The sequence below is a fragment of the Equus asinus genome, chromosome 2 (genome assembly GCF_041296235.1).
Source record: "Equus asinus isolate D_3611 breed Donkey chromosome 2, EquAss-T2T_v2, whole genome shotgun sequence".
Taxonomy (NCBI): Eukaryota; Metazoa; Chordata; class Mammalia; order Perissodactyla; family Equidae; genus Equus; species Equus asinus.
This window is the reverse complement of record NC_091791.1, coordinates 113,776,629-113,793,426: the sequence shown is the minus strand read 5'-3', so window position 1 is coordinate 113,793,426 and position 16,798 is coordinate 113,776,629. Positions and strand designations below refer to the sequence as shown.

General features: G+C 39.3%; 1 protein-coding gene across 16 annotated transcripts in view; it reads right to left on the bottom strand.

The window, feature by feature from the left end:
• Positions 1–16,798, bottom strand: part of TJP1 (tight junction protein 1) — a 237,286-nt gene that overhangs the window by 108,387 nt on the left and 112,101 nt on the right. For 6 of the 16 annotated variants that reach the window (XM_014845458.3, XM_070496609.1, XM_070496612.1 and 3 more), the window contains exon 1: positions 2,336–2,880. The exons of the other annotated variants lie outside the window; for them this stretch is intronic. In XM_014845458.3, the coding sequence (XP_014700944.3) occupies positions 2,336–2,362 (27 nt within the window). In that variant the 5' untranslated portion in view covers positions 2,363–2,880. Of the gene's footprint in view, positions 1–2,335; positions 2,881–16,798 lie in introns of those variants that run through there. 16 annotated transcript variants of the gene reach the window in all.

Sequence of the window (16,798 nt, the reverse complement as noted above, 5' to 3'; positions counted from 1 at the left end):
GAGAAAGATTTAGCAGTACATATCAGAATTTTAAATGCACATAGCCTTCAACCCAGAAATTCCATTTTTAAGAATCGGACATACAGTAATACTCTGTGAGTGCACAGATATATAAAAATATAAGACTATTTATTATTAATAGCAAAATCCTGTCAACAAGTTACGTGTCTATCAATAAGGTAATGATGATCTGCAGCATATTCATGGCACGGAAAACTGTTCAACCATTACAAGGAATATGGAATCAAAGGCAGTGGCTTAGAGAAGAGTTCTACAAACTATTATGCTAAAAACAAAATAGCAGGCTGCAAAACTACTGTGTTCCTTTTTTTTCATAACTGAGGGTGGGGGAAACAAAAGTATCATATGTAAAGTATTCAATACAGAGCCTGGTTCTTAGTAAGCATTTTAATCACCTTAAAAAATTAAATGTGGGGCCAGCCAGGTGGCATAGTGGTTCAGTTAGAGTGCTCTGCTTCAGCAGCCCAGAGTTCACTGGTTCAGATCCCAGGCACAGACCTATGCACCGCTTATCAAGCCATGCTGTGGCAGGTGTCACACATATAAAGTAGAGGAGGATGGGAATGGATGCTAGCTTAGGGCCAATCTTCCTCAGCAAAAAAAGGAGGATTGGTGGTGGATGTTGCTCAGGGCTAATCTTCCTCAAAAAAAAAACAAAATTAAGTATGACTTAGGTAAACAGTCGGTTGAATGTTATTTCATGTCACCTTTTTTATGGCCTGCTGTGCTCTACATAACATTTCTCAGTGGCCCCATAATACGGCATTTAGGGGGAAAAAAAGCTTTCAGCTCACATTTTGCTTATAAATATTTAAGAATGCAAACGTCCCTACAACATAATATTGAACTAGTGACGCTTTTCAGTATGCCATAAAATCTCAATGACATACTTCAGGAGGAAAAGTATTATCCTTCTAAGTCACCTTACTATGGTAATCTATTGAAAACTTATTCTCTCCATACTTCAAATAATCTACTAAAGGTGAGTTGTCTTGAATATCAAGTGCAGAGATCACACTTTAGGAACAAAGTGACATTTTGTGTAACATGGAAACAAAGCCATTTCCTAGGAAAGGTAGCCCCATAAGAGGTAAATAATGTGATCTTATTTTAAAACCAAAGCAAAATTTTGCCTTTTATTTTAAATCTTTAGATCAAGCCTTATCTTTAGACTGTTCTTCATCAGTGTCAGGTCAAAAGGGCACACACGAAAATTTTTTTAAAGAAAGAACATTGTATTCCTTAAAAAGAATCTATTCACTACTAAATGTAGCCGCTAACTTCTGCCAGCCAGAAAATAAGGTCCTGAGTTCAGAAACTTCAGAGCCATATTATACCTGCTCCCAGAAGCTATAAATAAACATTTCAAACAGAAAAATAAATACATAAAACCACTACCTGCCTAAGTACTTCGATACCGTTTGAAGTAGGAAATTTATTTTTAAACGGGGAGATTTTTACTCCACATTTCTGTATTCCTGTAATTGTTTAGAAGAGCGGGTACTATTTACGATGAAAAAGGTTAAAATGTACAAAAGGAGCGGAGGATGTTGACTGATTTTCAGGAACTTCAGCTTTTAAATGTAATACACAAGCTGGCTTCAAAACACTATGAAAATAATGTAATACTTCAAAGCCCACGGAAAAATTGACAGGAAAAAGGTTTTTTTTTTTTGCTGAAACTACAAGCCTTTGCTAATTTTTATTTTTTAAAGTTCATCTTATTGTCTGTTTAAAGGGGATTTTGTGTTACTTTTGAAAACTTAATTCAAATTAAAGTATTAAAAAGCGTTAACGTGTTAGTTTTTTCAATGTTACCTTAAATAAATAATACTGCGTGGAAAAAAAAAATCCGATCTACTCCACATAAGCTGAGTGTTTCGCTGTCTCAACATCTTATCGCTGGCACGCGCATACCACGAAGAGTGACATCAGATCGAAACTACACGGTTTCACCGGGGACCAGCCACTCCTCCTCGACAGCAGCCACCGGCTCAAACCCAGACTCCGGCTCGCCGCGGGCTCGCGCCCGGTGGCCGCACAACCCACTCCCCGCGCCGAGTTTCCCGGCGCGGGACCTGTTGCGCGTCCCCGCCCACAGCGAGCCGGAGCCAGGCACCGACGCCGGCGGCGATGCACCTGCCCGGGACTCCGGCTCCGCGCGCCCGCCGCCCCCAGCCCCCGGCAGCCCGGCCCCCAGCCGCCGCCCTCGGAGCCCGAGCAGCCGGCCGCGGGAAGGGCGGGGCGAGGGCCCGACGCCGGCGGGCGGCCGCGCTCGCTTGGGATCGGCCCTGGCGGCCGCGGAGCCGCTCACCTTCGCGGCCGCGGCTCTGGCGGACATCTTGTCTCTCTCCAGCGCCGCGCGAGGCTCCTCGGACCCGAAACTCCGTGCCACCAGCCCGCTGGCTCCTCACGCCACAGCCCAGATAAACATCTCCCGGAGCGAGCGGGGCTGAGGGCGGGGGCGGCCGGAGAGGCCCGGCCCAGGGGGAGGGGACTCAACTCGGACAAAAGTCCGGGAAGCGCCCGCCCGCCTGCCCCGCCCGGGTCTTCTCCACGGGGCGCGCCTGGCCGGCGCCTCCCTCCGAGCGCGGCCACCCGCTTGGCCTCCTGAGACTCTAGCAGCCCGGCCACGTCGGCCCCGCTCGCTCGTCACTCGGCAGCACCAGGGGCCTCCGGCCTTCCCCGCAGCCCGCCAGGCGGCTCCTCGGAAGCCGGTTTCCCCACGTAACTTCCTTGCAAGGAGCCGCACGGAAGGGACGCCAACTCCGCAGGCTGAGCCGGCGCCGGCAACTGCGGGCGGCCACGCAAACCTGCCGGCCCGGCCGGGCCCACTGAGCATGCCCAGCAGGGCGGGGGCGGGGCCGAGGCGAGGGCGGGACCTAGGTGGGCGGGGCGAGCGGCCCAAGCCCCTCTTTCCTCCCGGCGTCCGACCCCAGTCGCGGAAGGAAAAGCCCAGTTTCCGAAGTAACTTGAAGACAGTTTCCGCTGGCGTGCGAATCTTCCTGTTTGTTTTTATAGAAAGGTCCGGCAGAAATTGTGCCCGAGGAGAGGGCTCCTGTGTACCAAACCTTTTTCGACTTCTGACGGAGACTTATTCACTGGCCCCTCAACAAGCCACGCTGGATTAGCCCCACGAGGAGGGCGGCTAGAAAGGCTGGCACAGCAAATACCTGACGGTCGTTTCCTGAACTTGGTAAAATATCGATGGTCACAGCTGCACCGCATGCCTGGGCCTTGTGCCCCACTGAAGGCAGAATGCGTATTTCTGTAAAGCGCGTCCTGGCTTTCGTCTCTGGGGAGCTCCTAACAAAAACTGGTAACCAGGTCACGGGCATTCCCGGGCCAGAAGTGTGAGAAATACCCAGAAGACCTGTGGTATCTTGGCCCACCTGCATTAGGCCTCAAGATATATTCAAAGTCTCTTTCTCCCGCCTATCTAGATAGGGATCTCAGAGTATACTTTTTGTCATCAAAAATGCTGAAATTCTTAGTAGTGAGTGAAGGAGTCAGGCTGCCTTGTATTTCTAAACCCAGTTCCTCCAGCTCACGCTGGGCAGAACAGGATGCGAAGACATGCAGTCCACGGTCCAGTGGACTGGACAATCAGCCACGACACAAACTTCCCACAACGCTGAAGCCTTGCTAAACACCAAGGAGTATGTAAGAAACCATTTCCAGCCTCATTATTCCACACTTTGTAAAGTGTAAAGCTCTCTAACAAATTCTTAGTAACATTAAATAACATCCTTAAAGTACCTAGCACAGCGCCACAAAAGGGACATGAGAAATGGAAAAAAGCGTAAGTTTTAAACGATGGTTTTCTCTTTAGAATTCAACTATACGAAAAGATCAAACTTAACCAAAAAATATCCATATATCATACATAAATATCAATTAAGATTTCAAAGTAAAGTGCCATGTATTTTGCAACTGGAAGCTCTCTAAACTTGAAAAGAGCACTCTGCAAATCAAACCCTTCTTTTGTTCCCGTCTACATAGAAATGGTTGAGGTCACTTTTAATATCACATTGTGTGTAATTTTTTTGTTTTTGGACAAAGTATTATTTATTCTTCTAAGAATTGTAACTAAAATTTCCTTATGAGCAAACAATATTTTTTAAAAATTGTGGAGACAGTATTTTTTATTTTAAAAGGTGGTTTTGGAAGACCTTTCACATTCTTCATTACTTCTACCAGTTAAAAAGCTGTGCAATCAGCATAACCTGCCTAGAACTAGGTATAGTGTCTCTTTTTGTGTGTGGGTAAGGCAGATTGGCCCTGAGCTAGTATCTGTTGCCAATCTTACTCTTTTTACTTGAGGAAGATTGTCGCTGAGCTAGTATCTGTGCCAATCTTCCTCTATTTTATATGTGGGATGCAGCCACAGCATGACTCCATGAGTGGTGTGTAGGTCCTCACTGGAACCCCACACACCCAGGCAGCATGCATGAAGTTAATCACTGCGCCACAGCTGCCCCGGTATAGTGTCTTTAGTAGCACCTAAATCTTGAGATGATATCTACAAATGCACTGAAACCTTTCCTTTTGTCTCATTTGTCACTTTTCATCAAGTCTCTCAAATATAGTTCAAATGATAAATTATGATTTGTCCAAAATCTATACTGTTTTAGTTTATTTTACTTTCACCATGGTTTAAAAACTAATGAAATCAAGCAAAACAATTTCACCTTGAGAATACTATATGCTTTGAAAATTACATTAATAAAAATATTTCAATGAATAGTAGTATTCTTTTAACATTTTTCAAAGATATTTATAATAGCTAAACTGTATAATGTGTTTTACGTATCTTCTTTTTTCTAAAGAAACAGTTTTTGTCATTTGTAAAAATAAAGGTAAAACACTGTTGTCAAGAATTAAAAACACACCTCCATACCTACAGTTTATTTTTGGGGAGATGCTTTGATAAGAAGTGGAAAGCATAAAGCATAATCTCATATAGTTGTGCATTTAACAATGAAGAGTTTATCCACTGAACACCAAAAAAAAAGTTCAAATTATACCACAACTTTAATGCTTACATATATGAATGTGGTTATAGCTTCTCTAGATCGATTAGATGGGAAGAAATACAAGGAAATTTAAGATTCTCAGAGTTACAGTAAAGTTTAACCAAGAATCTTCTTTCAATTGCACAGATTATTTCTGATCATCTAATGCAAACTGAACAGGAAACTAACAAACCACAATACTTACAAAGACAACTTCCTGTGGGTTTTTTGGTGTCTGTGGCTTAGAATGAAAAAAACATTGTGTGCGCAAAATCTTTATAAATCTTAGAACCATTTATTAAAACAGCCTTGACTAAATGAACAACTATATCCACACCCATATTTTATATATATATATTTATGTTTCCATTACAAAAAATATCCTTAGAAAAGCATATTTACGTTATTTTTGGTATGAGCTGTGACTCTACGCATAAAATGCAAAGAGGAAGTATCATGGCACAGTGGTAGAACATGAGATAATCTTGACAATGTCACAGAAGAGAATATATACACAAAATACTAGAATTAGGAGAACTTTATCAAAGCATTTTAACAATAAAAATAAGTAATCTTTCAGAGCTTTCTTCTGCTGATAAAGTCATATAACAACTTTAAATAAGGAAGAGCCTAAATTTTAAGTCTCACAAAGTTTCTAGATTTCACAGACTGACAAAATTTTTAAAAAACACTTCAGGGGTACAATATGGGATTAACCAACTTTTTATCTTATTTTATTTTGCAAAGTAAAGATGTTTAGAAACAAACATTATTAACTGTACACTTAAAGATGGTTAAAATGATAAATATTTTTGTACATTTTACCACATAAAAATACCAAAAGAATGAGACTATCACCAATATTATTTCATTTTTTAAAAGGACATATAAACACTAAAAATAAGTCATTTTTTATTCAGTTTAGAATAAAGAACAATCCTTCCTGAGAAGAGTTCTCCCTAAGAGAAGACTGGGGCCACCCTTCCTCTGACTAAGACAAGGTGGAGCTTTCTCTTTTTAGGGTCCTGAATGTCACACAACCAGGTGGACTAGAAGCTCCGTAATTCCCCGGAACTCATGACTCTAGCCAGACTGGCAGGTCAAGCCTTGGACTCATCTCTGAGCAGTTTGCCTCCCATTCTTCACAGCTCCTGTTTCCCATCTTCTACACTCTCCTAATGATCCCTCAAAGACCCCCTCCCCGGCCTAAGCAAACAATTCATAGAGAAAATAGGAATTAAGTAATAGGAACTCTCTGCCCTTCCTGTCAAACACTGACATACCTGCTCTGAGCATCTTCTTTTCCCCTCTTTCCCTCCCCTTAGGCTGTGAATCTCCTCTCGGGGGCTGGCCCTATCAGTTGTGTTCTGTCTCGCCATCATCTTCATCCTCTCTCAGGTAAAGGATTCTACCTCTCAGAATTCAAGATTCCTCTAGTATCTCCCATCTTAAAAACAGGGGGTAAGAAAAAAAAAAAACCCAACAGCCCCTGACTCTACCCAGGCTGCCTCTAAAGGTGCTCAACCAGAGCAGCTGTACAAAACCTGGTGCTCAGATGGGCCCTGCACTTGGGATTTAATGCTCTGCAGTGCTGTCTTGAATCTTAACAATTTTCACTTTGGATTTGTGCTTTGTAAGTGAAGGTTGATGAGTCAATGGAGACACTGGGAACCTGGGGCCTTATCTCACATGTGGTCCTGTCTTCTGTGGCCTCCCTGGAAGGGGTTCTTGGCTGCCTGTTCCTGACTCCTGAAGGCCCTGCCTGTGCCCTCCCTCCCTGCTCCACCTCCCTCTATCCCTGACAGGATTCTAGGTGAGGGGTGGAGTCAGGCCTGCACACCCATTGTATCTTGGGCTGGGCAGCCAGCTAGAGGCCACATCTTGGTGGGGGTGAACATCTTGCCCAGCCACCATTTGGGTACCAAGCCCTTCCAGCATGAAGGTTGAAGGATCCTTGGTGGTCGCCATCTGCTGTGGGTTGGACAGGGTCTTGACTTCCCTAGACCCTGTCCCCAGCTAGGGTGTTTAGATCAGGCGACTTGTGAGAAGAGGCCTGGTAGGCGCAGCAGGCAAGTGGGATTTCTGAGGCCTTGTGAGGGTCTGTACTGGCTGTAACTGATGCCAGGCCCAGAGGTGCTCCCCACACTGGCTCCTGCCTGAGAATGGGGTCCTCTCTCCTCCCAACCTTTCTAAGTCTGGCTGTGCTTGTCTATTTAGGCCAGCTTGAGGGACAAACTCCAGGGACAAGCCACAAAATATGAATTGTACAATTTAAGTGATTCCTCATATGTGTTAAATGCTGTGATCCTTGAATTTAAAACTATAATTGCATGATATAAAGATAAGTGGTAACATTATATGTACCTTTATTGGCACTTTTTTCTGCTTTTTGAACAAAGGGTCCCACATTTTCATTTTGCATTGGACCCCACAAATTACATAGGCAGCTCTGAGTCCACCTCTCCCTCTAAGTAGTATTCTATCAGTTCATGACAAGCTTCCTAAGAGTTCTTTATCACCTCTAGGTCTCTCTGTGGTCAGTGCATGCCCAGGTCTTTTGGCATTCTTTCTTTCTCCCCTTAGTTCCACAACTCATACAGGAATACATATTTTTTGTAAAAGACTGAAGCAGTAGATATTTTAGAAGTCCAACTGGACCATGTCCCTCCATTCCCATTCCTATTACCCAGGAATATTAGTATTTAAACTTAGCTAGAGGGGCTGGCCCCGTGGCTGAATGGTTAGGTTCACGTGCTTCACTTCAGTGACCCAGGGTTTCACCGGTTGGGATCCTGGGCGCGGACATGGCACCACTCGTTGAGCCATGCTCAGGCAGCGTCCCACATGCCAAAACTAGAAGGACTCACAACTAAAAATATACAACTATGTACCAGGGGGCTTTGGGGAAAAAAAGGAAAAATAAAACCTTAAAAAAAAAAAAGACAAAAACTAAACTAGAGAGTGTATTTCCAGAATACTTTCTGTGTATTTATTTATACATACATACAACAAGAGAAAGAGAGAGAGAGAGAGAGAGAAAAAGAAATGTGTAGATATTTAGGAATATGGTTTTGTTTTTTCAAGCAAACGGTAGACTATATTTACTATTTTACAATTTTTTTCACTTAACATTTTTGTCTTAGAGGTTATGTCAAACAATGAAAATCTACCCCATCATTTTAAAATCGCTGTCTAGTATTCCATAATATGGATGTACTACAGTTAACTAAGATGATTTTGATATTATAATGTTGCAATGAAAATCCTTATTTATGCCTTTTTGTGCACATGTGCAAAGATTTCCCTAGGAGAGTTAGCAACAGGGAATTTTTGGGGTTAAATATACATTTATTTTAAAATAAATTTTTTTAACTGATACTATCAACGTGCCCTCCAAGAATACTGGATCAACTTATCCTGTTTCCCCTAACCCTGTGAACACCTGATAATATTAATCTTTTACATTTTTACCCATCTGGTAGATAAAAATGGTATATTTACTTGCCTGTTTGTTTCATTTACCCCTTTTTTTCTGTTAGGTTATTTCTTTTATTGATTCGTTGAAGTTAAACTTTAAGTATCCTTTTGTATTGAATTCATTCTAAGTCTGTAGTCTGCTGCTTGTGTGTGTGTGTGTGTGTGAGAAATAAAATTTATTTTGGAATAATTTTAACTTTACAGAAAAGTTGCAAAGATAGTACAGAGTTCCTGCACATCCTTCACCTAGCTTCCCCTAATGTTAACGTCACACATAACTATGGTAGATGCATTAAAAACTAAAAAATTAACATTAAAAACTAAAAATTTAACATTGTTACAATATTATTAACTAAACTGCATCAACTTCTTCCAATTTTAACTCTTTAATCTCTCTGATATTCTTCCAATTTTGCCAATTCCTCCTCCTTTCCAAATCTTAGAAAAACTATTTTGGACATGTTAATTTTGAACTGACAGACTTTTCTTAAGTTCAGATTTGTAAACATGACTATGAATGAGGCAGAGTATAAATCTAAAAGTCACATAGGACCACAAACAGGGTTCACCCAGAGTTTCACAGTTCTTATTACGTTTAAGGAACTTTTTCTTAGACTCATCTTTGTGAAAAAACTGCTGTGAGATATTTTCTCAGCCTCAAATAATAAATGGATATTAGAAGAAATTTATCTACCTCACTTTAGTTTGAAGTCTGTCTTCCCCAGATGGCAGCGAGTACCAAACTCACTGGATAAAAAAGAGAGTCCTTAAAAGAAGCTGAACAGTCCAGTCCGCCAAGTAGAATGTTTGGATTTCTTTTTTACATTGTGTGTATGTGCATGTGTCTGTGTATGTGATAAAATCTTTATAATAATCGTCTTTTAAAGCAAATAAACATAAAACATAGAAAAGTTAGTGGATCCATTTAAAAAGAGGTAGATATATTTTTATATTTAAAATAATTTTTAAAACAATAAAATATATACATATATTTGCAAAAGAAACATTGGAAGGAAAACTAAGAAAAAATAAAAAGAGTTCCCTTTAGAGGAGGGAGAGGACATCAACAATATAAGACTTTTCTAGATATACACTATAATTTAGTTTTGACTTTGGAAACATAAAAATGTTTTACATATTTAAAAAAATAAATGAAATCAAGAAGAAAAAAGAAATCCGTAAAAGCTAAAACAAATTGAAGAAAATATACATTAAGTTGGTGAACTAACCTAACCATAGAGAGAAAAGAATTATTTCCATTGACTCTTATATACAGTGCTTCAACTGTGTATTCTTGGTATAATATATTCCAAGGAAAACAGCACTGCAAAGGAATCTCAAATTTAATTCAGTAGTCTGTTAGTAATAACATGAGCATCATTACTTTGAAACTATTTTATATGTGAGTATTAACTATAAAACTGTTATATATTCATTAGTGTATTAACTAATATGTAATGATTAGCTGTTATATGTAAGTATATTAAGTATTAGTATATTTAATATATATTAGTATTATTAGCTTATAACAATTTATAATATTAGCATTATTACACTATGTCTATGATAGTTTTGAATTTACATATAAATACATAATTTCAAAGTAATAGTGCTAATATGATATGTTAGTGTATGCTAATAATGCTAATATTATGTTTTTACACTAGTTACATATCAGTTAATACATCAATATGTGTTAGTGTATCTTAACATTGTTTGGAACCAAGATTTTCCATTTAAGAGAAAAGAGAAAAAAAGTACAAAATCACAGACATTAAAAATTTTGCGGGGCCAGTCCTGTGGCTGAGTGGTTAAGTTCGCACGCTCTGCTTTGGCGGCCCAGGGTTTCACCGGTTTGGATCCTGGGCGCCGACATGGCTCCACTCATCAGGCTATGCTGAGGCGGGGTCCCACATAGCACAACCAAAAGGACCTACAACTAGAATGTACAACTATATACTGGGGGGCTTTAGGAGAAGAATTTAAAAAAAAAAAAAAAAGAAGATTGGAAACAGGTGTTAGCTCAGGTACCAATCTTTAAAAAAAAAATTTGCAATTCTAATTTAAGTTGTAAAAAAATCAGTATAACTTAATTTCCTTAAAAAATCTTTAAGAAAAAAGAAACATCATATGTATACATATTTCCTAGCTCTCGTCATTGAAAAGGACTAGAAATAATGAACATTCAATAGCAGTAAGCACATCTAGTGCCCATATTGTAATCTCCAGCCAGGAATGGCTGATTACAGATCTGGAGCAAGAAATATACAAGATAATCCTGGAATATTTTAAGCCAGAAAGCAAGGAAGTTCTCAAGTAATGGCTCAAAGAGATACAGAAGCCAACAACAAGTAGCTCCCATTGGCCAAAGGTTAAACAATTTAAGCCTCAGAAGAAAAAATGCAACTGATTGAAATATACAGAATATCTAAAACCCATGAATTCATAATAATAACAAAAAAGAGAGCCCCAAAACAACTACTTATTAAACAGCCCCACATATAACTTGGGCACCAACTCCTTATTCTGTAAGCTGTCAATTAAAAGGAAAGAACATATTTGTATGCACTCTATTTCAGATAACCAAATAACTCTGATGAGGGAAAGTTCCTTATAAAAGAACTCCAGCTAATAAATCTGAAAGGAATGATGGAATTAGGAAATTGTCATCTTGTAACACTTACTGAAATAACAGATTCAGTCAATCATCATTAAAGATCAACACACTGATCATTGTTAGCATCACTGAAAGTAAGACAAGCCAACATTTATGCCACCCATGTGATGCAACTGGAAGTACACAGTATTATCTAGAGAGGATGCCTGCCCTAAAAGTGGAAACTGAATGAAATTCAGCCTATATGGCTAACTTCTGTAAACAGAAATACAAGAGACAGAGAGGCAAATTAAGTGACTCCACAAGGAAGCAAACAGACAAACAGAGAATGTGGGAAGTTCTATACAGGAAAACTGACCCAGTGCTCAGAACAAGTCAACAGAAAAAAAAGCTGAGGGGCCAGCCCTGTGGCCGAGTGGTTAGGTTCGCTCGCTCTGCTTCAGCAGCCCAGGGTTTTGCTGGTTCGGATCCTGGGCACGGACATGGCACCGCTCATCTGGTCATGTTGAGGCAGCGTCCCACATAGCACAAGCATAGGCGCTCACAACTAGAATACACAACTATGTACCGGGGGGCTTTGGGGAGAAGAAGAAGAAAAAGTAAAAAAAGAAAGATAGCACAGGTGCCAATCTTAACAAGAAAAGAAAAAAAGATGAGAAAAGCAAGTTGGGACTGCCATGGACTTTATGTGAATGGATTCCTTTTCAAATCTACCTATCCTAAAAAGACATTTTTGAGACAATCAGGGAAATTTAATTATGGACTGAACATTAGATGATACATAAGGAAGGTATATCCCTTTTTAGGAAATGCACATTGAAACATGTAGAGTTGAAACAGCATGATGTTTGGGACTTGCTTTAAAATACTTTAGGAAAAAGAAAAATGAAAAAACAGGTAGCAAATGTAGCAAAATATGGAAAATCAGTGAATCCAGGTGATGGCCATCTGGGAGATTTAGTGTATTATTTTTTCTACTTTGGGGTATGTTTGAATATTGGTGTACGTTTGAAATTTTTTATCATGAAAATTAACAAAAACAATAAAAACAGAAATATTCCTGTCAGCAAAGGTAGGTAGATTGTAAATAATTGTCAGAAATTCTTGCTATCCTTGTTTGGATGCCCACTGCAATGTGATATTGCAGCTCTTCTCATCAAGAGGTGGAGTCTTTTTTTCCATCCCTTGGATCTAAGCAGCAATGTGGCCTGTTTTAGCTAAAGGGCAAACATGATAAGTAGAGGCTTGAAAAGCACTTGGGCTTTGGGGCTTGCTCTCTCTTGCTGCTGAGAACACTGAGACCCCCACGAAAAGAAGCCCAGATTAGCCTGCTGGAGAGGTCACATGGAAAAGAAATGAGATGCCCTGGCTGACAGTCTGCCAACCCCTAGACATATGAGTGAGGGAATTCTAGACCATCCAGACCCGCCAAGCCACAACAGCCTGCATCTGCACGGGTGAACCCAGGCAAGTGGAACAAAGAACCACTCAGCTGATCTGAGCCTAAACTGCCAGCCCACAGAATCATGATTGTTTTTTAAGATGCTAAGTGTTGGGGTGGTTTGTTACACGGCAAAGACAAACTGATAGGTAAGGCTAAATCTATAGGAGTGCTAGACAAACACAGGCAAAAGGTTAGCTTCTCACTACTGTGGAGGACGTGGCATATACTCAATAAGGGTATCTGAATGGGAATTCCATGTCACTAGAAAATGGTATCTACGGAAAGTGCTCTAAAGGCAATGGAGGTTAGGTGGACTGCCTCCTTTTGTATGTACTATTGTAAGAACTGTAAAATCAAATAGGTACTCCATCGATAGAGGCCGGTATGGCAGATGAACTATGTAGAACTTTGTTTTTTCTTTTGAGGACTAAAAACGTCTGGCTCTGCCTCTGATCAACTATGACCAGACACTACAGACAGAGTTTTTGAGATTGCTGTCAGATGGCCCTGCCTTTCTCCCCTGACACAATTCTGCAAACCAAGTGGCCAGTGCACAGAGAGAGCACACATCTCCTGTGAGAGTCTGGCTCACGCTCCCTCCCCTAAGGGCAACAGCTGGGGCTAACCTAGCACCATGAACACATCTGGGACCTTCCCAGCAGGGCAGATTTCACCTTCTGTACTCGAAGAACAAATCACGTTTCCTCTTTACCACAGACGTTCACCTGCCAATGCTGCTTCCAGGTATAAGGATTAATTAGAGTGTGTTTAGGATGCCACAGAAAAAACTATACAGAAGTCACTGAGTTGCATATGGATGTTTTACCCAAAGTATTTTTTTACTAAAAGAAAATATTAAAGGACTTTAAATTATAATTGACCAATTTAGCTGAATCATGTAACTGTAAAATAATCCTCATAATGATTGGGTAGCTCATCTTAGTATCATTAGCAAAATACTGTACTCGCAAAAGAAAAATTCAAGATAGTATTAAATATTTCTCCACAATACTAGCTATTATTTGGAAATATTTTCAAGATAATTTGATACTTTAATTTTTGATGAATATGGTTATTTTCAGTACATTAGAATTACTGTTTGCACAAATGCCACTCACATTTATATGCTAATTTATCTGACCTCTTCATTTATAAAGGTACAATTTTTTGCAAGTGTATTTTTAAAGCAAAGAATCTTGTAAGTAAATGACCATATTTTACACTATTTTGAATTAGCTACTATTATTACTAATTTGAATAACTACTACTTAGTAAATGTTGCAAATGCTTTCTTGGACTATGGGTTTGGAATTAACATTATTCAACAAGGCTTAACAACACAAAAAGATGATTATAAATACAGTATTTGGGAAGAATGGATGTTAAAAGCTAAGAAAAACTGATGGCAGCTTCATTATTTGTGCAACTAAACTTGAAGGGAATGAATGAACATTTGTAGCTGAGCACGAGGTTGGTGCAGCAGAAACCAGGGTCCCAGACCCATGCCTCACTTTTGATCTCCTGCTCCTGACAGTCTCGCCTTCTCTTTTTGAAAGGGCAACACAAAGAGCTGAGGAAAAGCCATTAGATTCACTATCATTCTACCTAATACTAAAATAAATGTTCTCTTTGGTTAACAAAGTGTGGACACATATGGCGAAAGCATCGGAAAGAACATCATGGAAATAATCTGGAAAAGGTCTTCGGGGACTTCCTCATCTGTACAACAGAGGGAGGCTAACATGGGGATTGGTGTGGGAAGGGGGGTTGGATTAATTTTAAGACTCTTTCTAGCCATAACTTTCAAACTATTGCTAAATAGTCAAAAGCTAAAGATCTTTTCATCCATGACACCATGAGGCCAGCGTGGGATGTGGTTACTTACAGGTCTTACTAGTTTTGGAAAGATGCATATTATAAAACCATATAATCTGTTTCTATGAAAAGAATTAATTATAAATGTTTAATTTTAAATGTGATTAATATTTCCATAAGACTGCATATTATATGCAAATGAAAAGTTTTACAACACCTGGGACAACTGAAAAGCACATACACATCCAGCTCAGCTTCAATCCGTGTGTGACAGAGTGTATGTTTTGAAAGGGTGTGGCTTCCTGACTCTGGACTGTTTGGAAACATTCTGACAAAGCCAAATTCATTTCTCTGATATCTTGAATGCAGTAAGGAACTGGGAGCTTAAAATAGCATAAAACATGATATTCCTACACATATAATCAATTTAAGTCAACTAAGAAATGTGATAAATACCCAAAAGATTTCTAATCTATATTCTCTTAATTCCTTTTTCAGAGATAGTCTGCACAATTAGCTGTACTGGAAATTTAGCAACACTTAGCATACTTTTCACTCATTCATTCATTTATTTTTCATCTATTTAACAAATATTTATACAGTCATGTGCTACATAATGATGTTTCCGTCAACAATGGACGGCATATATGATGGAGGTCCCATAAGATTAGTACCATATAGCCTAGGTATGTGGTAGACTATACCATCTAGGGTTGTGTAAGTACACTCTGTGATGGTTGCACAATGACGAAATTGCCTAACGATGCATTTCTCAGAATGTATTCCCATTGTTAAGCAACACAGGATTGTATATCTCTTACTATGTGCCAGAAACAATTTCTTTTAAATTTTTTTCCAGGTTTTTTTTTAACTTCATATTCCTTTACTATTGCTGCTGCCTTTGTTAGGTATGCTCCCCTCCTCAGATTACTCAAGAATACATTTAAAATATGGTACTGAAAGCAGAATGCTCTCTTACTAAGAGAAAAACACAACCCACGTGGGTCAATACCTCACAGTGTGGTGTCAGGAGGAGTAAATAAATACATGAGCAGTTTGGTACTCTTCACCATCCCCACCCCACCTCAAGGGAAATACAGTTCCAGCTGGACTGACTTTTGTTTCTTCCACTACTGTTACAAGAAGTTATTCTTGGTATGACCAACTTCAGAAAGTCAACCCAGGACATAGCAATAACACACAAAAAGACAAAATAATATACAAGTAATAATACACATAGGTGCATCTGGAAATTATATATTATTCTGTATTATTTCCCTGTTGTTATAAATGTTACTAAACAGAAGAACAATAGAACTAGTTAATAGTGGCAAACAGTAGTAATTAATAGGATTAAACAATGTGTGAGAAAAATTTAACAATATTATAAACATTTCTTTCTGTCCTCTGATAGAGCAATTTGACTCTTTTCAAAAAACTACTTATTGGATATTTAAATTTTGTATGCTTTATATTATGCATTTTTAAAAGATATAAATGTAAGACTTCTTAAAAGAAAAATATTCATAAAACAGAGCAAATTAAACAAATATTGCCAATTTTAACCACCACAAAAAAAATGTCATTCCTTTCTGCTCCATGATACTGTAGGATATTTTTACTCTTTTTGTTTCCTTTTCCAATAAAACTTCTCTGAACTGCCTGCAGCCATTTAGACATCCCTCTTTTCTTTATGTGCTGGCAAAACTAGATACTGTCATATGTAAAATTCACTTTGACTTACAGCTCTGCTCCTCTCAAACCCACGTGACACTTATTCCTGGTGTCAGTCCCATGTGATGACATTAAGCTAAATATCCTCAACAAAAGCATTTGAGCATGCAATACTTATGATTTTATTTACTAGTAAGAGCAGGTTTTCAGACTTGTGGGAATTCATTTCCAAAAACGTCCATCCACTTTGTACTTACAGGCTTGTTATTCAGGCTGTTTGCATCTACAAATTCCCCACATAGTCTATCCACATCTAAAATATTCATTGACTTATAAAACCTGTTATTTTCAAATAATTATAGATTCACAAGAAGCTGCAAAGAAATACAGGGAAGTCTCACGCTCCCTTCACCCTGCCTCTCCTGATGTTAGCATCTTACACAACTCTAGTACAATATCAAAACCAAGAAATTGACACTGGTACAATCCAAAGACTGGATTCAAATTTCGCCAGTTATACATGCACCTGTGCATGTGTGTGTGTAGCTCCATGCAACTTTATCACAGTGTAGCCTTGTATACCACAACCACCACCAAGATACTCAACTGTGCCTTCACCACAAGACTCCCTCATGTTATCTCCTTATAGCCACACCCATCCTCTCCCCTAGTCCCTAACCTCTGGCAACTACTAATCTGTTCTCCATCTCTATAACTATATTACTTCATGAATAT